Genomic DNA, 22,478 nt, shown 5'->3' with positions numbered 1-22,478 from the left:
GTTTCCACCACTTTCTCCAATGCCCACCAGACTCACACCTGTGATTCCCTCAGGGCTCGCCAAGAAACGGTGATCCTGCAAGCTGGCATCCCGCCCTGGCCCGCCTCACATACACGCACCATCTGCACCTGCCTCGGGCTGGCTGGAAGATTTATACATCTGAAAATGTGTCCTTCCCATCTCCTTCTGGTGGGAGGGGCCGTTCTCTGTTTGTGAGCTCCTCAGCCATCTGGATGCTCATCTTAGCTGTAGCTCCAAAGGTGAGACACGCCTCCCAGCCCTGCTGGAAAGGTGGGCGGCGGCAGGGGGGTCATCCCAAGGCTGGGAACCGTAGCAGAGGGGATCAGGTCCTGGTCTCCTGCCATGATCCCCCAGCAACACACTCCCATCCTTCCCAGGGCTGGATGGGATATGTTTGCTGGCCCATTCTCGCCTCTTCCATCCTTAGCTGTGTGTAGCATGGCGGTCATAACTGAACCAGAAGGTCTGGGTTTGAATCCCAGCTCTGCCACTTACAGCTGTGTGATCTTGGCAGGTTACTTCGCCTCTCTGTTTCCCCGTGGAAAGTCAGAATAGTACTAGTTCCTTTCTACTAGGATTGTTGTGAAAATTAAGTGAGTGAGTGTGTATTAAGCACGGAGCCCAGTGTCTGGCACAGTGGGCGCCATGGAAATGTGAGCCATTATTACTATTTCACACTTGACTTGGCTTTCCCCAGCGTCCCCCTTCCCATTGGGGTTCATCCCCCTGCAGGTGGCCTCCTTGTTTGTCATGGTTCGGCACTGGCTGGGCTTGGGGACTTCTCTGATCATCCAGGCTGGGCCAGGTTTCCCCTCTCCTCTCCCCCAGTCCCTCACCGTAACCCTACCGTTACCCTCGCCGGCTTAGTGTGATCGTGTTGTGAATCTGTCCCTCCACTGTATGCTCCTGGAGGGCAGGGCAATGCTCAAGCCATCCTGCTTCCTGCCCGGGGCCTGCTCAGAGCAGGTGGGAGCAAACTCTGGGGCAGAATGAATGAGGAGAGGAGGGGGCAGAAGATGGGTCCTTCCTTCTGGTTCGTTTGATCACTGCTCTCATGGGCCACGTGTTTTCTGTGGGGCTCCCTGCAAGCCTGACCTTCGGTCTAAGTTAGAGGCCCCCTAGGGCTGAGCCCCGAGTTTACCCCCTTACCCTGGGTATTGGGACCTGAAGCCTTGGATCGCACAGGTCAAGTCTGCCTCCCGCTTCCAAATTGATCCCCCTCTAGGTTGATTCTGTTTTCTTTCTTTCTTTCTTCTTTTTCCGTAGAGTGTTGTAACCATTAAGTTCCAGGCAGGGGTCAGACCCCTGGGCTCCATCTGCTTAGGTTGCCTGCACAACTGAAATCCCCAAATCCATTCTGGCTAGTTTTCTCATTAAGACAATCAGACTGGATTGATCCATTAGATCAATGGCTGGACATCAGCCAGCAGGAAGCCCATCCAATGAGCCTGGATGATCAGCCCAAGAATGAGGTCCCCCATTGAGCTGGAGTGGGCACCACGCCCTGAGGGTGGGGCTCTGGGAGGCAGAGGGGGTGGGTCAGAGGACTCAGCAGGCTGGACTTTGGTGTGAAGGCATCAGTGTTGCCCGGGGTGTATCTACCAGGAGAACAGCCCCAGCTCCTGGGAGCTGGGCAGGGATTCCGGGGACAGCTGGTGGGTGAGAAGCATCATCTGTGCTTGCAGACAACTGAGACTCCTTCCCAGGCAGTCAGCCCGTTATCACCGCCCCCCCCCCCACCATCACCACCGCCATGGCCCAGGGTTGGAACTACATATCCTTTTGGGCGGCAGGGTGTGCTTGATGGGAGATTTGGGGGTTCAGGAAGCAAACACCAGTTTCCCAGCTCTCTCTTCCTTTCTCACCAGGAGTAATTTTATGAGGCTGGGAGTGGAGGGGTATGGGTGCCTAGAACACCATATCCTGATGTTCCAGGGACCCTGGCTGCGTGAGATGCTGATGGGGTTTAAGGGATGGCCATGCACCCATATTCAAATACATTTGGAGGCACTGGATTAGATGCATTTCAGCATGTACATTTCCGACAAAGCTTATGCACATTGCGACTTTCTAAAAGCGGGGATGGAGGTGCAATGTTGGACCACAGACCCGTTTCTCTGGGATATCTTGTAGAAATACATTGAGGCGCTTCCTCCAGGTGCCAACCGGTCCTACTTTCATGGGACAGTTCATCCCCAGAAGAAGTGTTTTCAGGATTGGAGGGATCCATGGGAGCCAGGAAGTTTCTCGAAAAGGGAGGCATCAGTGAGAAGGTAGAAGAGGGTGATGAGCCCCACTCAGGCCCACCATCACCATTCACACAGACTACAGTGCGAACAGCGCCCCCTACCTTTGTGCCGGCTCCTTCCCCCACCCCACCTGTCAGCCCAACCCTCCAGATCAGCTCGTGCCCTCACCACCCCATCTCCTTTCTTCCATAGGCTACTTGACTGTCAACATTGAGCCTCTCCCACCCGTGGTGGCTGGTGATGCTGTGACCTTGAAGTGTAACTTCAAGACAGATGGCCGCATGCGTGAGGTCGTGTGGTACCGGGTAAGTCACCCCCACTGTCCCCTCTATACGTATGGCCAGGGCTGAGGGTAGAGTCCCCAGAGCCTCTCTGGAGACCCTCACAGGTTTGGCTATGTACTCAGCCTTAACCAGCCCTGAGCTGTCCTGTGCTCTCGGCCAGGTCCCCATCCTCTGCTGAAACCCTCCTTGAAGATCCTTTTGCCCAGTCTTCTCTTCTGCCCTCAGTACCTATCTCGTTCTGGCATCTTTTGTGTCGCCAACATGCCCTTATGTTCAGGAAACCCCAGTAGTACCTAGTATTAGTTACTAAGAATGCTGCAGGCCCTGATTACAGTGTAACTAAAGAGCACTGAAGGGTGGAATTTGGGGCATGAGGATTTGGGTAATGTTTTTCGCAGGAGAGAGAACAGGACAGCTTCCTGCCATCTTAAAAATCAAATTACAGACATAGTCTTCCTTCTAATCCAATTACCCATAGGATTAGTCCAGGTGTCTGGCACCCCAAGGTCTAAGGAGGTCTGAGATGGGATGTTGATAAAGATGAGCAGATGCCCGCCTGCCCAAGGCCCAGGTGTTGGCAACAGGAGAACCAGCTTTGGGTCACGGAAACAAGTGTTGGCCTTTTTAGCCACCAATAGACATTTCTATGTGTCTGGACTGGGCATCCCAGCCTGGTCTCCCTTTGCCGCAAGGGAGTCGGGGCTGGCTGGGCTCAGGAGAAGGTCCAGTTGGCATTGACTTTCTTGCAATGCCGCACTCAGGTTTGCACAGAGCAAGGTACCGCCTCCATCTGGGGAACGGGTTAGGCGGAGAGCTCCTCTTCCATGAGCTACAACAGGGGGTGGCAAAATTTTTTGTGAGGCCCAGATAGTAAATATTTTCCTCTCTGGGGACCATATGGTCTCTGTCACAACTACCCAGCTCTGTTATAGTGTGAAAACAGCCACAGACTGGAAGGGCATGGCGGGGTTCCCATAAAATTTTACTCATGGACACTTGAATTTCATGTAATTTTCACGTGTCACAAAATCTACTTCTCCTTTTTTATTTTTTCAACCACTGAAAAAGGTAAAAAAAACGTTCTTGGCTCACGGGTCATACAGAAACAGGCTGTAGGCTGATTTGGTCCACCAGCCCTAGTTTGCCGGCCCCTGATCTAAAACCAACACTTCCCTAAGCTTTGTAAGTTGTGTTGCCCTTTCTTCAAGTGAAACCAATGGGTGACACAGTCAAGTGTAACTGCTCTGGAAGGAGCGTGGAAGTAGGGGGTGGGGGGTGGGGAGAGGAGGTGGAAGCTGGGGGGTTGGGTGGGCGCAGCTTGGTGATGAGGCATCTAGAACTGGTTCCTTTGCTCCTTCAAGCTATTCATGCCCGCGGTGCAGTGCAGGGAAACCCAGTGTTCGAGGATCCCGCTGGGGCGCGCTCACCGTTCAACGCCTTGACTCGGACCTGGGATCCTCAGCCTCCTTGCTGTTGGTCCGGTCTTGCTTTGAAGCATCCGGTAGTTACCGTTCCTTCTTGCTTTCTTGGCCTTTGATTCATCATTTGCTGGTCGCTGCCATTTTGCTGGGTGCGGTGACCTGGGCTCCTTTTAACCCACATCATTGCTCTCCATCGTAGCATTGTAGCCCCTCCTACTTAGAATCACCTCCGACATTCGGATCCCCACAGGGCCCCAGCTTTAGAAGAGGTTTCCACCCTGGATAAATCAATGGGCCTAGAGAAAGTCAAGGCATATGTTAACTAGTGCCATGAACTGAATCACTAAGAGGTGTATGTACATGATACGGGAACTGCTTGGCTGACACACGCTGTGAGCTTCTCATTAGCACCTGGCAGAAGGACTGGGATAAATTAACTCCAGCTCACTGCTGAGGATGGTACTGCGTCTCTTCCTCAACCTTGAGTGAGGGGTAGTGAGAGACCTGCTGAGAGAAATACAGAGACCCAATGGGAACAGTTGATAGGAGTGAAGGTGGGAGGGAGCTTGGAAACAGGAAAATACCAATAGGCATCTCATTGCCTTCCCATCCTTTGAAGCAACTCTCTTCACTCTTGTTTGAAATCAAATGTTCCCTCATCAGTGGTGAAAATCTCCCTGCAGAAGTAGCTATCAGGGTTGGGGCCACAGCAGTGCCAGACCGAGGTGTAGGAAACCAAGAGCAGGCTTCCGCATGGCTCACGTCTGTGTTCTCTGAAGACCAGGGACGTGGCTGGGGCAGGACGAGATGCCCAGCTTCCAGTGCAGACAGATTCCCCTTCCCCTTCTCTGCCCCAGTGCTGAACACTCTCGTTCACTGCCCCGCCCCCGCCCGTCTCCATCCTGGCCTGCGATCACATTGATCGCTTTAAGCGTCAGTTAAGTCTCTTACGGGTGTCAGGCCCTGCATATCAGGCTATGGTAGGCTGCACTAATTAATTTATTTTATTTCATTTCACATCCTTTGACTGAGAGCGTCTGGAATGGGGGGTGGGGGTGGGGATGCAGATGTATGCAAATCACATGCAAATTGCCCACTGGAGCCAAATACTTGGGCCCTTTTCATTCTGTAGCTGGACTGAGGAAGTGGGCTCAGCCGACTTGGTACTCTCCCTGGGACCAGGGGAGCCCTGCATGCCCTGTCTCTGATGGTGAGGATGGGGCAGAGGACGGAAGCAAATTGCAGGGAAATGGCTCCATGCTGCCAGTTCTCTCTTTGCCTGCTGCCACTCTGGCCTTCTGACACCTATCACCTCTTTTCCCAAGGAGCCAGGTGAATGGAGAGATAAGAGCTTACCGAGACGGGGGCTCCAGGAGCCAAAGCCAGGGCAGGGCTTCTGGAGGGTGTGGGAGAAGCAGCAGTGGAAACCCCAGTCTCCTTCTCCAGCTGGATCCCCCCCAGACAAGCCCCCACAGCTTCGTCCCCCCATCTCTGTCTTCCCCAGCTGCCCACCCTCCCAAACAGGGAGCTGCCGAGCGTTGTTTGTTTTCTGTACGTGTGTTTGCTTCCCTCCCCGGCTTCCTTTGCCCGTCCTTCATGAAAGAGCTTACAGAGCCCGGCTTGGAAGGAAATGAATAGATTACACAAGTCCAGCCAGGGCTGCGTCGCCAATCCCTTTAGCAGGGAAAAGCAGGGCATTGTGATGAGGCCGCCTCTGCCCACTCAGCCCAGTGGGCACAAAATGACCCAAAACATGTGTCAAGCCCAGCAGCCTCCCCTCTGGTCCTAAAGACATTATCTTAGCAATGGGGTCATCCTAAGCTTTCAGAAGCTTTCAGAAGCAAGTGGATTGGATTCTTTGGGTAAATTGGGGGAGCTGATGGAATTGTGTGAAGCAAAAGGGATCACCCCCTCAGGGTTAACAAGAACACTGTCTCAACATTTGGGAAGGTCTTGGCCTATGGACCCCTTGGGGATGGGGTAGGTGGGCAGGGAAATAGGAGGAAGTGGTCAGGGCCTGCACCTTGGACACCTGGCCCCATGGTCAGGCCAAATTATAGAAAAAGATGACAAAATTCTAGAAGAGACTCAAGAAAGTGGACATGATCAGAGCCCCTGGGTCTGTGCTGACCCATATGGTAACCACTTGTCACATATAGCTATTTAAATTTAATTAAATTGAATTAAATTAGAAATTTGTTTCCTCAGTCAGACTTGCCACATATGATTAGTGGCTACCGTATTGGACAGAGCAGGTATAGAATATTTCCATCATCACATAAAGTTCTATTGGACACCCTGCTGTAAATATTTGAAAAAAAATGTTATGGCCCCTCCCTGGAATGTACTGTACTTTCCTGGCAAGGGAATGAAAGTGACTGCTCACTGAGCCAGCTTTCTAGGCAAATTCACTGTAAAGTGAATTTCAGAAAAATGAATCTTATTTGTTGTGTAACCTGCCATCATTGGATTGCGGAGAATTGGGGGCTGGAAGAGGGATTATCATTCTCAAAAGATTTCTTTGAAAACATAGGGAAGATGTCAAGAAAGTTTTCAGGCCCCTGAGGTGCTGGTATCATAGTCATCTATCAAAGCCCTGTTCAACTTAAGGATGCTTCACAGCCTTTTCACCATCTCCCACGTTTTCTTCACTGTTGCGTGGGTTCCCCTCCCAGATCTGAGTTTCCCGGGCTTCTTCAGAGCTCAGGCACATACCTTTCCTTTTTCCCTAGAAAATATACAGCAGCTAATAGAGTAGGGATGCAATTCCACACTTGGCCAGTAGGAGGCAGTCGCCTAACAACCAAACTATTCTAGCATTAAGGTTGGGACCTGGTTATAGAAAACGAATGATAAATAATATCCTCTACTTAATCATTTCTATCCATTTACACCTAAATTTGGGGACTCATTCAGTAATTCTGCTAATACTAATCTGAATGACTAACATTATTGAGCCCTTACTCTGTGCCGGGCACTGGATTCAGGGCTGTACATACATGGCTGCATTTCATTTTCATGTTGGCACTGAGGTTGGTAGTATTGTTAAGCCTGTTTTTCAGATGAAGACACTGAGGCCATCCAAAAAGACTGTGTCAGCTCATGTTGCCTTCCCTGACTTCCACAGAAAGTTCTAGACACTTCCTCCTCCATGATTCCTCTTTGCGGGTCTATACTCCAGCTCTTACCTCATTATGTCAAAATATCTGTCTGCCCACTGGGCCATGAGCATCTCAAGCACAAAGGCCACGTCTTTCCCCCATTATATCAACAACGCCTAGTGGAGAGTCATCTCAGTAAATATTTGTTGCATGAACAAATGTTAGAGGTGGAAGTACAGACACACGTTTTGACAGACCATGCCAGGTAGCCCACTGCCATTTCAGGTGGGCATCTGTGTCTAGCTGATCGTATCTGTCTGCTTGGGGAGTGAGTGTGAGTCCTTGTATACTCAGGGGGCTTTGTGGAGTATGGAAAAAAAGGAACATTTCTTATTAGGGAACACTGTCTAAACTCATTTACTTGGAGGTCACCTGCCCAACAGACAAAGCCAAAGGTCTGTTTATATCATAGAAACCCATTAAACAGCCACGGAGAATCCTGGGAATTTAACCTTTCACAGCAGTTTTTATCATCTTTCCTTTGTTTCGTCTCTTTCCTTCACCATTTGTTCCCAAGAGCTGCGCTGGGCTCAGGTTACAAGGCCACAGAAAAGAGAGCCACAGAGCAAGGAGAGAGAGAAGGAGAGTGATAACGCCACCACTTTCAGGAGCCCCTTATCTCGTCTCTTTCACGTTGTGGGGAACGTGTGCCTGAGTGTTTGTTTAATGGTGGAGATTCCTCCTCCATGATGCTACCTGGCCGGGGCGAGCTCCCGCCCTAGGGCTCTGCTGGTTGCCTCGGCAGTGAGGGTTTATGGCTGCTCTGAACCATTAGAGAAAGGATGAAGCCTGGAGGCTGGGAAGGGTATGGAAGGGAGAGAGGACTTCAGCGTCAGAATACCTGCATACGTGTTCAGGGCATGCGACTTCAGGCAGTGACCTAATCTTTCTGCTTTAGAAACCTCATCTGAAATTGGGCATGAAACCACCTACATTGTAGGCATAAATGAGATAATGTCTGCAACCAAAGAAGCCCAGTCCCACTGCAATCCTTTTATTCCGCTCAACAAAAACTCATGATGGGACCTGTTGAACAAATGGCAGCCATTGTCCTCTCATGTCTCTTGGTAACAAGGGATCCAGAGAGGGAGATTATAGAACAAGAGTGGAATGTGTTGTGGGAGGATCACCAAGATGGGATTCCTTGAGATCCATCCTACCACCTGCCTTGCCAGCACAGACAGGCAGAGATAATACTTAAAGCTTGTACCCTCTTTGTCACTATGTGGTTCTGCTGGTGAACTCACTGGATTTAATTCTTGGAAGGTCATCACACAGCTAAGCCCTTTCAATGGATCTTAGCTCTCCCTGAAGCCAGAAGCTATTTCAAAATGGCTTTACTGGCATTGGCTCTCTCTTAGTCTCAGTCCTTCACAATGTTTTGTTGTCTGAAACAAAATGGAAAATGATGATCATAAAGGGACATTACAGTCTAATGATATCATAAGGGCAAGAAGGCAGGTACAGTCTTGGTGATGAGTAGAGACTAGGGCCCAAGTCCCAGAGAACTGGGCTGCATCACTCCTTTGGCCCCTCTGGCTTGGAGCCCATCCTGGCAGCCTTTCAACCTGGCTGCTCCTTGCTACCCCCTCACAGGTCTTGCAGCTCCAAGATCTGGAGGAGGAAGGGATTAAGGAAGACAAGAAGCCTTCTTCCCTGAGCCAGGGCTAAGCCGGCTGAGCTGCCTTATCCAGTTCTCCATTCTTGCCCCTAGCCTCCCAAAGGAGCAGGCTTTCCCTGATGAGGAATGTCCCATACCTAATTTTATCACACCAGTCACATAAGAGGAAAGAGAAAGTACCAGAGAGAAGGCCCACCAAAGGACAGCGGATTGTACAATAAATGTAGTGACACATAAGGAGGGAACAAACATCTTTCTGAGTCTAGTTCCATTGCAATCTTTTTATTCCACCCTCAACCGTAGATTGTATCCATCCCATGTCAGACAGTTCCTCCTTCTGGGGGTGGAGTGATGGGAGCAACTTTAAGCTCCCTCTAGAGGTCAGAGTGTGAATTGCAACTATTGCATCCCCAATCCTTGGTTTTTAATGGAAGTTTGGTTGCAAAGAGGCAGGAGTTGCCCACTCTAACTGCTCCTTAGAATTTCCAGAGGGACTTGTAAACACATACTGATAGCTGAGCCTCACCCTACAGTTATTGAATCAGAACCCCCAGGATTGGAGCCTCAGGGCCTTTGTACGTTTAACAAGCTCCCTCAGGTGATTATAATGCGCTTGGCTCAGGCAGGGACCATGTCCTGGTGTTTGGGAAACTGTTAGAGGGAGCTGCTCCATTCATCCATTCAACATTAATTCAGCACGTGGTTACTGAGTCAGATGGTTCTAGGCACTGGGGGGACGCATCAAGGAACAAGAGAAGAAGATCCTGAACTCATGTAGTTTACCTTGGCCGGGGTGGGGGGGGGGGGAGACAGGTTAAAAAGATAAACAAGCAAGAAAATACCGGATAATGATAAGGGCAGTACATCTAATTATAATAGAATGATGGGCTGGAAAGGGATTAGATGGTCAGGAAAAGACTCTCATTTAAGCTGAGACCTCAAAGGCAACAAGGACTCCGCCATGCCAAAGGGAGGAGATGGAGTATTCTGGGCAAAGGAAAGAGCAAATGCAAAGGACCTATGTTGGGAACAAGCTTTGTATGTTCAAAGAACAGAAAGAGAGCCTACTGCATGGCTGGAATGAAGTGAACAGAGGAGAGTTAAGAGATGAGGTGAGACAGATGAGCGGGCCCATTCATGCCAGGCATTGAGCTCCAGAGGACTGGGTCTGGAGTGATTCTAAGGGCAGCAGGAAACTTTGGAGGACTTTAAGCAGGGAAGTAACAGGACCTGGTTAACTTTACTAAAAGGTCACTTCTGGGTGAATGGACCATGGGAGGCAAGGCTGGAAGCAGGGTTATTAGAACAGTTCAGGCAGGAGGTGGCAGTGGCTTTGGTGAGGACCAGGAGGGCGGTGGTGGAGATGATAGGAGGGCAAAGGAATTCTGCTGTGACTTGCAGGTAGAGTCCCAAGGGCTTGCTGACATGTGGCGGGGTTGGTGGGGGGGGGTGGGGAGGGGTAAGGGAAGATTCGGGATGGCTCCTGGCTTTCGAGCTTTCGCAGCTAGATGTGAGGGATGGCGCTGTTTCCTGAAATTGGGAGGGTAGGCGGAGGAGAAGGATGGAAGGAGTTCTTTATCAGTCATGGTACGTTCCAAGTGCTTCTAAGACATGGAGATGGAGCGGTCAAAGCAGCAGGGGAAGCTAAATCCGGGATCCTGGGGCGAGGTCAGGACAGGAGATTTGCCCTTGAGGATCATCAGACTATGGCTGGATCCAAAGCCACGGGCCTGGATGAGGTGATCCCCCCAGGGAGGCGGCCACAGACGAGCACCCAGTGTGGGCCCTGGGCACTCAAGATTTAGAGACAGAAACATAAACCGGTGAAGAGATTGGAGAAGTAGCAGCCAGCAAGATATAAAGAAAGCTGGCAGAGTGGGGTGCCCAGATCCCGAAGGAAGAAAGTAATCCAAGAAAGAGAGAATAGTCAGCTGCCTCCAATGTTGCAGTGAGAGGACTTAAAAGAACCAAGGAATGTTCTGGACCAAAGCAGCCTCCTCAGAGTTAGTCGGGGCAGAAGCCTGGCTTCAGTGGGCTGAGGGAAGCGCTAAGACCAGCTGTGGCATAGCCTTGAGGTCTTGAGTATTAAAAGGATTTGACCTTGAACTTCCGGACAAACCTTGCAGATAACATAAAGACACCGTTGCTTCTATTTGGCCCATCTCCGTTTGCATGTCGTTCATAAGCTACCAAGTGCATTATCTATTCCACACTTGCCCTGTCTTGCAATCCGCAACTGATGGCAGCATCACTCTCCTCTTCAAGGATGTGGAAGTGGCTGCCCAGAGAGTTTAGGGGAGTCTAGGGTGATTCAGCAGTGCATTTGGTATTTGGAGGAAAGATCCCAGCTCTAACCGTCCAATTAACTCCGTGGCCTGTGGATGACAGCCATTCACATAACCCTGCCCAGTGCGTGGTACACGAGGCTGGAGATGCCAAGGAGGACCCTCTTCCCTCCAGGGGAGAGCTTCCAAGTCCAGGTGTCATTAAACTGTAAAGATCTGTTTCCTCATCTAGCCAATGGGCTTGATTGGCACCCCCTAAGCATCTCCCAGGGGTTTGTGTGAAACAAAGGAGATGCCTACAGAAAAGCCATTTCCATCACCCTCAGTGCAGGAGAAATAGGCTTCACTCATGTCCCTTTATCCTCCTTTCCGCCTGGCCAAGTCTTACTCATTCCCTCCTCTGTGAAGCCTTCTGACCTTGTGCATCAAGCAGAATTCAGAGATCCTCCAGCTTATGTTCCCTCAGCATTTTGTACATTCTTCGATTAGAGATGTATCACCTGGTATTTTAGTTACCCGTCTTGTCTTTGTGTCTGTGGCTGAGTTTTATTTATCTGCTTCTCCCACATGTGCTGGTACCCACAGGCCCTGGCCCAGAGTCCTTACGTGGCATCTCTGGATCCCTAGAGAGTGGGTGCATAGGCTTCTGGAGGTGCAGAAAGTATGCCTAATATGTTGTGTACATTTTTTTAGTGGAAAGGGACCAAATATTCTCAAAAGGGTCTGTGACACCCCCTAAAAGGCTCAAGCATGGCAACAGCAGGTGTCCAGGGCTTGTGAGGGTGAAACATGGAGGGCGTCATTACCTCTACCTGCGGGTCACCAAGGTGGTACTCAGGCTGGGTCTCGGAGACCAAGGGGCTGCAAGGCTGTGACAGGAAGCCTGTGGTCCTTGAGCTTTCCAGGGACCTGGCGGGGAGGGGTACTGCATTCAGCTTTAGATGGAAAGAGCGATGGGGGGGATGGGCTTAGTCCAGATGCCACAGACCAGCCAACCCGGATGTGTGCACAGACACTCTGGGACGGGAGAAGGAGATAAGAGGGGGAAAAGGAATGGCTTGCTTTGGCAGCAATTCACCGCTCACTCTGGCATGAGGGAAGGTGTTTTGACCAGAGAAATCGATCCTCTTTGGGGAATTAAGATCAGGTTTCTGATATTGGCAATGAGACCGTTTCTCTGCCTAGAGGTGCTCATACAAGGCTTATAAGAGCTCTTGGCTCCCAGACTGTTGGTGGGGTGACGGGGAGAGTACCAACAGTTGGAGTGGATGCCCGAATAACAGATGTCCTATTGGAGCACATGTGGACTCCACCTGTCACAGGCCGTCCCACTGGATGGTCATGAAAAGAAGACAGGGTAGACTGGCAGATCCAAGGTAGACGCATTGATGGGGAGTTTGTCCGCACTTACCAAATGCACAGAAAAGAAAAGAGCAGGGGCCTTGGGGCAAAATGTCCTGCTGTGTGACCTTGAGCAAATCACTTGCCCTCTCTGAGCCTCAGGAGTTTCATCAGTAAAATGACAGGATGAAGTGAGATGGTCTCTATAGGATGTGCTCTTTCCCATTTTACAGCCAACCCCCCCCTTCCTTTCCTCTCCCCCAGCAGACCTGGGGTGGTGGCAGAGGCTGGCGCTTCACGGCCAGGTGCTCCCTGGGGTGGGGCTTGGGCAATTCTTCATCAGGGCGGAAATCCCGGCCCGAGTTGCTGTCGGGCCCTCTGAGCCAGTGGAAGCCAGAGCTGTATTAATCCCAGAGTGTGATTTCCAGCCGACTCTGCCTAGTTGAGCCCTGCTGGGTTTAAATGACAAGGAGGCTGACTTAACTTGTGGGAGGAGGATTAAAGGTGAACTTCCGCTCCAGCACACCAGTGACGTAAAAGAACATGACTGAAATGAGAGATGTTTCCCAGAAAACCAGCTCAGGACGCTTCTCCCTCCTAAGTCCTTCCTCCTCCTCCTCCTCTCCTCACCTTTTCTGGGTTGGGTGTGTCGTCTTTATATGAAGAGTGACTGTGTCCTCTTCCCAAGAGGCTCAGAGATGTCCCCAGGGTCATCACACAGTCGTCCCGATGCAGACAGGCACAGCCTGGCCCTTTTCTAAAACACACTACGGCTGCCCCACGCTTCGCAAAAGCTCCCCATTGCCTTAAGAACCAAGTTCAAGGTCATTGGCCCAGCATGCAAGGTTCTTGATTCAAGCTCCATTGATTGATTTTCTCCAGCCATGCTTCCTACCACGTTCCCAAATGGGCCCACCACTGGAATCATACGGCCTATTTGCAGTTCCTGGAACATGCCAACGCTCTTTCCCACCTCCGTGCTAATGTAAATGCCACTTCCTCTGCCCGCGACGCCCTTCCCCGCTCCATCTGGCAAACTCCAACTTGCCCTCCAAAGTCAGCTGCAGTGTCACCCCCAGAGACATTTCCCCATCCTTTTTTTCCCTTCCATCTTCTTCTTCATGCAATCACCATGACCCAGGCATCTTAAAATACTCAGAACTCTACCCTAGGACTTAACACACTGGACACACATGTTCATTTATGCAGCAGATATTTCTTGAGCATCTACTATGTGCCAAGCATTGGGACTAGAGCACTGAGTAAGAACAGTGGGGTCTTGTCTTTATGGATCTTGTAGTTAAGCAGGGAAACAGACGTGGCCTGGAAGACTGTCAAATTTCTTTGAAATTGTGGTAACTGCCCCCAAAAGGACAGGTGCCTGCTAGCTGAGAGCTCACAACAGGGGGATTAATTCTAATAGTTGAATGTCTCCCTTCCAGAATGTAAGCACCTTGTTGGTAAAGACCAGGCGTCCTGTTTGTATCTGAGCACATAGCTTAGAGAATGAATAAATGAATGAGCGAACGAGTGACATGGAAGTAAACCCTTAGTTGATGAGGTGAGTAATTTTCTCACAATTAGAAAAATGGATGGCATGACCTGAGGACTGGTGAGTTCCCTACCCCTGAGAGTGTCTAAGCAAATTTTAGAGTTGCCTCCTATCACAAATGCAATAGAAAGAATTTCTGGCTTCCTGGCCCAAGGGAGCCCAGAACAGGGTGACACTGTCCATTTCAGCTGTGGAATTCTGTGCTACGTCAAGTTCAGCCACCCAGCGATGACATCATGACAAGGTAGGGATGGAGCCTCCAGCCAGCTTGGCTAGCCCACACATCAAGTGTGGGACAACAGGTATCCAGAAAGTTCTAGATTCCCCAGGAGAGGGGTGATTGTGGATGTTCTGGGAATCTGCTTCATGTGGGTGCCCTACCCTTGAGTGAACATTCAAAAGAGAGGAGGCTTCAGACACCTGGGGGCAGAGAGGTGGGGGGAGAATGCGAAGGGAGTTAGCAAGACCAGATACAGAAGAGCAGTCCGCAGCTGAAGGTGTCGTAAAATGCATCTCCATTCATGTCACCCTGCCTGAAACTCATCACCGAGGCCTCTCTGTTGCTGTTGGGACAAAGACCCGAACCCTGGTGTCCTCTTACAGGGTCCGGCCCTTGCCTGCCTCTCCAGGCTCATCTCCCGTGGGCTCCCGTGACGGAAGAAGCTGCGGGCGTTCAGAGACCTCAGGGAGCCTTGACCAAAGGAAAAGGAAGGACTGGGGAAGGGCGGAAAGGGTCCTGCAAGCTGGATCCGCTAATTCTCATGTCGGAGCCTGGGAGACTGAGGTTAGATGGGGTTAAGCAACTTGCTGTGAGTTGTGCTACTAAAGAGAGGTTGGGTCAAGCTTTGAACCCACTCTCTGACTCCAAAACAATGCTCTTTCTTTAGGCTCCGCTGAAGGTCGTAAATACCATCCTGGGGGGTGGGAAGGATTTCCACCCGAGTGACAGGCAACCCAAGGGCTGAAGCCTCAGAAGGGCTGAGCCCCTCTGGCTTGGGGAGCCTCTTTCTTCCTCCTCCCCCTCATCAATGCCATCGCTGTGGTTTAGGTCTGGTGCTGTGTCAGGGCCATTACAAAATCATCCCACTGGCTCCTCACAGAAACCATGTGACGCCGGCATTATTGTCCATTTTAGGGGTGGGAACACTGAGGCTCAGAGAGGTAAAGTAACCGACCCCAAGCCTTGCAGACAGTAAGATGGCTCAGGATCTATCCACTGGCCTGACTTCCCCTTACAGCCAGACCTTCTCAGCATCCAGGCTTGTCCACAGAACTGACAGAGGCCTTCCAGATCCTCCTTTGGGAAGCTCCTTAGCTCTGGCACAGAGTGAGACAGAGAGGGTCAGGGGACGGGGCGGGGCGGGCTGCCTCAGGATGTTCTCATCATCGCACAGCCAGAGCCACCTGTCTGCAGAGGCAGCGGTACAGATCCAGGCAGGGGCTGTCAACACCAAAGGAGGACCCAAGGGAAAACACAGCTTCCACCTGCAGAGATGACGCAGACAGCATGGTTCACCTACCCTGAGACAAACACGCAGAGCAGAGCAGACAGGTGGAAAGGACAGGACCCTCCCCTCCCGCGCCCCTCCCTGCTCGCCCCCCTCACACAGGGCTTCTGCCCACGTCCCTTGGATGAACCTGGGAAAACGTTTGATGCTACCGTCCAGAGCCGGGTCTTGGGACACAGCCCTCAGGAATCGCAACAATGAGGGAGAAGGGTGACCTGGATTAGTGGAAAGTCTGAACTGGAGACTATCCTTCAAGAAATGAATTTGTTGATTATTATTATTAACTATTATTATTATTATGTTGCAATACAGTGGAGTAACTCAGATGAGTCAAAACAAGTGTTGTCAAGTAGTGGATCTTGGGGGACCTGCTTTCATGGTTATAATAATCACTTCAATTGGCACATTAATTATACATGAGCAGATGCTGCCAAAATAATTGAGGGCGTGGGAAAGTCGTTGCTTTCCTTACGTGGTTTAAACATGCCCCTTTAACCAGGTGTACTCGGTGAATATCAAATCACGCCAGGCCTGATATTTGGAGATGGAGAGGAGTGAGTCCTGTCTGAATGTGCGGGCTCGGACTTAGTGAGATCTCCAGATCATCCCTTCATGCCTTCTTTCCTTCACGTACGGAACAAACACCTACAGGAAACCTGCGCGGAGTTGTGGGTGCAACACTGAGATGCCGACCCCGGCTCACGCTCTGTGGGGAGAGACGGGATGTCACAGAGCCACAGGGCAGGAGCCCCACCCTAGTCTGGGGGCTGTTCCGGAATGAGGAGGGGACAAAGGGCATGGCCAGTAGAGCCAAGGGCACGTGCAAAGGCCTTGAGGGTGGCCCATGGAAATGCCATCGGGCGCTGGTGAAGGATGGAGGAAGAGAAGGCTGAGGGCAATCAGGGACCCAGCGAGCTACAGTTGGGGTTCCAGGCAGTGGCGCTTGGCTTGGATCCACAGGGAGCGTTCGAAGAATTTTAAGCAAAAGGGCAGCAGCATCCAATTTTACAAACCTCTGGACCCCTCCCAGAGACACCTGATAAGCATCTCGGACTTGACACCGCCAAAGCAAAATTCTGTATTTCTCCCCCAAACCCATTCCCATTCTTCCCCATCTCAGTAAGTGGCACCACCATCCAGCCAGTTACTTCAGCCAGAAACCTAGGGATCTTTTCTGTTCTTCCCTTCCCGTGCCCCACCCTCAGCCTACAGCTCTTCCATTGAGTCAGCCCTCAAAACATGCCCTGACTCCACTCGCTTCTTCCCATCTCCTGGCCACCAGGAGCCTCTATCACTGCGTAGAGGTGGCAGTCTCCCCTCTGCTGCCTTCTACCACCCAGCCTGGTTAGTGTTCCGTAAATACCCTACAAGTCCACTCTTCCTAAAAGTCCAAGTTGACCCGACCCGATTCCTGATGTGCAGAACCCTGTGTCTGGTGGTGTTCCAAAGAAGAACAGCCTGTGCCCCAAGGAGTGTGTGGACCAGTGGTGAAGAGGCCGTTTAGCAAAAGGGATGCGGGAAGCAGAAAGATCTGAGTTCGATTCCAGGCTCTGCCTCTTCCTCTGTCACCTCTCTCAGCCTCCACGTCAGTGCCTGTAAAATGGGCTGATGATAATAGCACCAACCTCTCAAAATCATCCCAATCTGGACAATCAATTACACTGTTTGTTGCCAATTCCCAGCTTGCAGGAAGCGCTTTTCATATGTTAACTAGAGCATGATGATGCTCTAGTTTTCTGTGAACACAGTGTGTCATGATCCCACAGTGTCAGGCTGAGATGGGACGGGCAGGGGTCCCTGCTTTGAAGGGGTTGTTGCAGGTGATGCTGGAGGCCTTCCTCTGCATCTGAGAGCACGTGCTAGAGGGGGACCAGATGGAGGCTGAAGGGAAATCATTCAGTGGATCCCTCGAAGAAATCCAACCGCATTGCTGAACCATTTTGGCCTTTCCAAACGACGCTGTACTCTCTATTGATTCATCTTTCAACAAATAGTTATCACGTGTCCACTATGTCCCAGGCAAGGTGCAAGGTGCTGCTGTAGAGGTTCTGCCTAGCGGAATAAAGGAAGCTGGTGATGTTTGCGTGTTTGTCTTTTACGCAAGCATCTTACTGACACTTGTCCCTTCTAATAGGCTTTTTGTTTAATTTCAATCTTTTGGATTTTTAAAAGTTATGTAACTATATTATTTGCAAATAATAACCTTTCTCTTCTAACACCCGAGAGACAGTATCTCATAATGTATAAAAGCACATGTCCTGGGACCAGATCACTGAGATTCAAATCCTAGCTTTGCCACTTAGAAGCTTTGTAACTTTGAACAAGTTACTGAAACTCCATGTCCGTTTTCTCATCTCACATAATGAACTTAAGACAGTGTCTGGCACTATGTAAATGTTGGTGTTGTTGTTACTCATTGAATTTCTTATAATTTCTTGCCTTATTCCATTGCCTAAAATCTCCAGGATGCTTGTAATATGTTTCCTTGTCTTATTTCTGTTTTTCGTAGAATTGCATTTAACATTGCATATGGTATTTGCTGCTGGTTTCCAATAAATACTATTTCTGTCATGTAAAGGAAGTTTAGTTCTATTCTAATTTCACCTAGAGTTTTTATAAAGAAAAATTAATTAAGTGCTTCTTAAGAATCTATTGAAATAATCATATGGTTTTTCTCCTTTAATTTACTAGCATAATGAATTATGTTGATGGTTTTCCTAATATTGAGCCTCCATTGGGTTTTTACAATTTCTTTGAACAAATATCTTGTGTCCCAAATGAAAAGAACTCTCAAGTATTTATTTTTTATTATTATAAATGGAATCTTTTTAAAAATTTATTTATTTTATTTACTTTATTTTTGGCTGCGTTGGATCTTCATTGCTGCGCGCGGGCTTTCTCTAGTTGCAGCGAGTGGGGGCTACTCTTCGTTGTGGTGTGCAGGCTTCTCACTGCGGTGGCTTCTCTTGTTTCGGAGCACAGGCTCTAGGTGCACAAGCTTCAGTAGTTGTGGCTCGCAGGCTCTAGAGCGCAGGCTCGGTAGTTGTGGCTCACAGGCTTAGTTACTCCGCGGCATATGGGATCTTCCCAGACCAGGGCTCAAACCCGTGTCCCCTGCATTGGCAGGTGGATTCTTAACCACTGCGCCACCAAGGAAGCCCTATAAATGGAATCTTTTTCATTGGATTTTCTGTGGGTCTCTGGGATGTAAGAATGCAAAGCAATTGATTTTTTTTGTGGCTTTATCTTACATCCTACAAATTAGGTGAATTCATTTATTCTCTTTAATAAGCATGTGGTGGCTTTCCTTGTATTCTTTAGGCCTTCAATTTCCTCAGCTGACATTTTTATTTCTTTCTTTTCTGTATTTTTTGGATAGGTTGCATTTATCAGCGAACAAGTATGCGATGCATTCCTACTATGTGCCAGGCACTGAGCCAGGCTCTGCTTCCTCGATTACTCGTGTTGTGTTTGGCAGGGTGAGGTGGCTGGGGTACCGTCCTCTGCAGACGTATTGAGAACAGCAGCCTGAAGATGGGAAGGAATCCCACCAGGTTCCCAAAGCCACTTAGGTTCTGATTGGGATTCAAGCACCATTAACCCTCAGGCCAAGCCGCCTCCTGACTGATGCCTCTCCCCTTTCAGGGGCAGGAGTAGTTAGCCTTGAACCCAACGGGGAGCCAGACCTCTGAAATGCAAGGGTTATTTCTTGCAGGGAAAGTGAAGATTGATGCCCTAATTCTGAAATCTGGCCTTGAACTGTCCAGCTCTGGCCAGCTCTCTGTCCCTCTTTCTGCCCTTGAATCTGGGACTTGCTTGAAATAAAAAGGAGAAAATATCTCAGTTCATATTTTTTCCAAGCAGCATCTCAGCTCTGAGGGGCTTGGGATGGAGTTGCAGCGTGCCGTGCTCCCAGACGCTCCCCCCGAGCCTGTGGACGATGCTCTCGTGCGCCCTGAGTGAGCGTCTCGAGAGACCGCTGGCATCCCAGTCCCCAGCAGGCTCCACTCTGCCTGGCGCTCCGCTGCATCAGGCCCCACGTCTTCCCGCCTGCAGTACTGCTCTTGGCTTTTCTGAGCTAATTACACCATCTCATCATTCTGCAGACAGGCCCCCTCCCTCTTCCCAGCGTCTCGCACCCCTGGGAACATGTACCTTGTAATCTCCCTCCATCTAACACCAGTCAACTTAATTATCCTTGTGGAGCTCAGGCCTGCAACCTCCAGGCTCACCCTCTGCGGTCTCGTCACCTTGGGCTTCCTGCAAAGATGGCAGCGGGTGTCTTGCTGTGACGTCCCTGGAGTTATGCCTGACTGAGAAGGCAAAGAGGACTGACTCAGCATATGCCCTAGTTACCGAGCCTCACTCTTGGGACATCTCTTATTCATTCACACCAAACCACTGTGTGGGTTTGTGGCAGCCTGTCTAGCATGCCACTGTGGCACCAGAGAGCCGTTCTGCCCACGCAAGTCACAGACTTGAGCGCCTCCGGGAGCCCCAGGTCACCCTGAGGCTCAGCCCCCACCCTAGGCTCTCAGAATATTATAGGAAATTCCTCAGCTGCCGAGGCCCTCTGGAAGCTGCTTGGGACTCAAGGAGGGGAGAACGAATCCTTCTTGATGCTTCATATCATGCCAGGCATTAAGCTAAGGGTTGTCCATGCACCACCCAAAACAGGAGCTATGAGCAGCTCCATCGAACAGATGGGGAAACTGAGGCTCGGATGTGTGATGGGATTTCCCACAAGTTGCAGGGCTGGAACTCGAACCCGGGTCCTTCTGACTCCGAGCCCCACGCTAGCCGTTTTCTTCTTCTGTTGAGATGGTCAGTTGATGTGAATCCTCCACTTCACAGGGCTGCCAGCCTTGAGGACCCGAGGATGGGGCCAGCTCTGTTAGGCTTCCAGAGACAAGACTGGGGCTCTGACCTATGCTGGGGGAGGTGCACCCCCTTCCTCCTCTGAGCCATCAAGACCCCACCTGGGACGGGCCGCCGCAGTCCCACCCACTACCTGTCTTTGTCATCCTGGGTAGTAGCGGGGAAGGAGGGCATTGTCCTCTGAGTGTGAGCTTCCAGAGCGCTTGGCAGAGAGGTTCTTCAGGGGATGGCGAGTTCCCTGCAGCTGCCCCAGTGCTCTGGCCAGTGAGCCTCGGCTGGAAGGAGCCTGCGGTGGGTGTGGCAGGTCACTGGTGTCTAGAGCCTCTGTTCTCTCGCCTGGAAAATGAAGTGAATAATACCCCCCTAAGAGGTACTGTGGCTATAACATGAGATCATTCTGGCAAGTGCATGCCATAGTGCCTGGCAAATAATATCAATAACAACAACAATAGGAGCGAATGTTTATTGAGCACTGACTCTAGGCCAGTCGCTGTCTAAGCACTTCACATATGTTGGCTCATTTAATCTTCATAGCAACCCTCTGGGAAGGTACTGTCCTCGTCCCCATTTACAGATGAGGAGACTGAGGCACAGAGAGGCAACCGCTTGCTCAAGATCATACGGCTGGTACATTAAAGAAGTGGGATTCGAACCCTGGAGGTTTGGCTTCAGTGGCCACACTCCTATTAAGTATTTCAGAATATTAGTTCCTTCCCCAAGCCTCTCCTCCTCTTCTCATGCACTCACGGTCTGCCCAGGCCAATAGACCATGAGCTAAAAGGAAAAAGCCCAGGCACAGAGGTGTCTACAGGGCACGGATGGTTCCCTAGCCCTGAAGAGAGATGCCCGCAGAACACGCCAAAGGAGAGGCAACCAGCTTGTTGGGATTGCAGATTTCCTGCAAGCTGAGTCTAGGCTTTCTCCCTCCCTCCGTCCCTTCCACGCTTCCCGCACGGGGCTGTGCACACAGTGGGAGCAGGGCCAGTGCTGGCTGACTTGACTTTGAAGGGAGACACTGTGATTCATTTCAAGCTGCCGGAATTAACCCCTCTGTATAGCTCAAAACTTTGCACAATGTGGGAGGCTCTGGGCAGATAGTCGGAGCCTGGCTTCTGTGGTGCTGGCAAAGTTGTCAAGTGTGATTTCTAGATTGCTTTTGTAGAAGAGCGATGCTGGGATTTTCCATTAGACCAGGGCAACTTGCAGTCGTGGCTTTCTGAGCGATTAGAGGGGAGGAGGCTGGGAAAATGCTAGCAAAGCAGACAGCCAGCCTCCTTCTTGGGGCCTTGAGAAATGACTCAGTATGTTTGCTTTTGCCCACCATGGTCCTTAGGACACAGATATAGGTTAGACAAGGTCTGATGATGCCACATGGCGAGTTCTCTCGGGCAAGGTGCCCTGGGTGAAACTCATTCATTCATCCAACATCCCCACATCATTCATTCAGTTAACAACTATTTCTTGGACACCCGGGGCTGCCAGGCTCTGTGGTAGATGCTGAGAGCACAGCACTGGACAAGACAGGTTCTCTCTGCCCGCAAGGAGCTTACATCTTGTTGGGGGATGCAGAAGGCATAGATCAGAACTTCTTGTCAAATGATGAAGGGGTTATGTAGCGAGGATGCCCAACCCAGACTTGAGTGGTCAGGGTTGGCTTCCCAAGGAAGGAAAGTAGGAGCTAAGGTTTGAAGAATGAGGCAGACTTAGCCCAAAGCCTGTGCAGGCCCCCTAAAATGGGAGAGAGTGTGGCAAGCCCAAAAATTAAAGTGGGCCAGCTAGTTGGGGTCTAGATGGGAAGAGGCAAAGAAGCAGAAAGCACCTGGAGGGATGAGTAGGCACTAGATCAGGTGTTCATCTTGATAAGATGCTTGAACTTAACCCTGAGGGCAAAGAAGGGAACGCTTTTTTACACAGAGGAAGGGCAGGCACGGTCTATGTGATCGCTTGCAGCTGTGAGGTCAATGAACTGGGACTGGGTGCAGGTTGGGGAGCCCCAGAGTGGGTCAGGGGCTCTGGGCTGGAGGCCGCTGCAGCAATCTAAGAGATCGAAGATGGCAGCCGAGTTAGGGAGTTGGCGGTGGTGGGTGGAGTGCGGGGCATAGATTAGTGGCCAGGGGCTTGCTGGAGGCCCAGCAGAGGGAGTAAGCTGCTGAGTGG

The 22,478-nt window shown here is 50.7% G+C and overlaps 1 protein-coding gene across 2 annotated transcripts in view; it reads left to right on the top strand.

Annotated features, from left to right (window-relative positions):
• The window catches only part of IGSF21 (immunoglobin superfamily member 21), a 247,772-nt gene that overhangs the window by 105,284 nt on the left and 120,010 nt on the right, over window positions 1–22,478 (top strand). For both annotated transcript variants that reach the window (XM_082451740.1, XM_082451741.1), the window contains exon 2: window positions 2,463–2,575. In XM_082451740.1, coding sequence (XP_082307866.1) covers window positions 2,463–2,575 — 113 coding nt within the window. The remainder of the gene's footprint in view (window positions 1–2,462; window positions 2,576–22,478) is intronic.

Source organism: Balaenoptera physalus (assembly GCF_965194825.1).
Source record: "Balaenoptera physalus genome assembly, chromosome: 1".
NCBI lineage: Eukaryota > Metazoa > Chordata > Mammalia > Artiodactyla > Balaenopteridae > Balaenoptera > Balaenoptera physalus.
The sequence above is the reverse complement of the archived record's forward strand: the minus strand, read 5'-3'. Positions and strand labels throughout refer to the sequence as shown.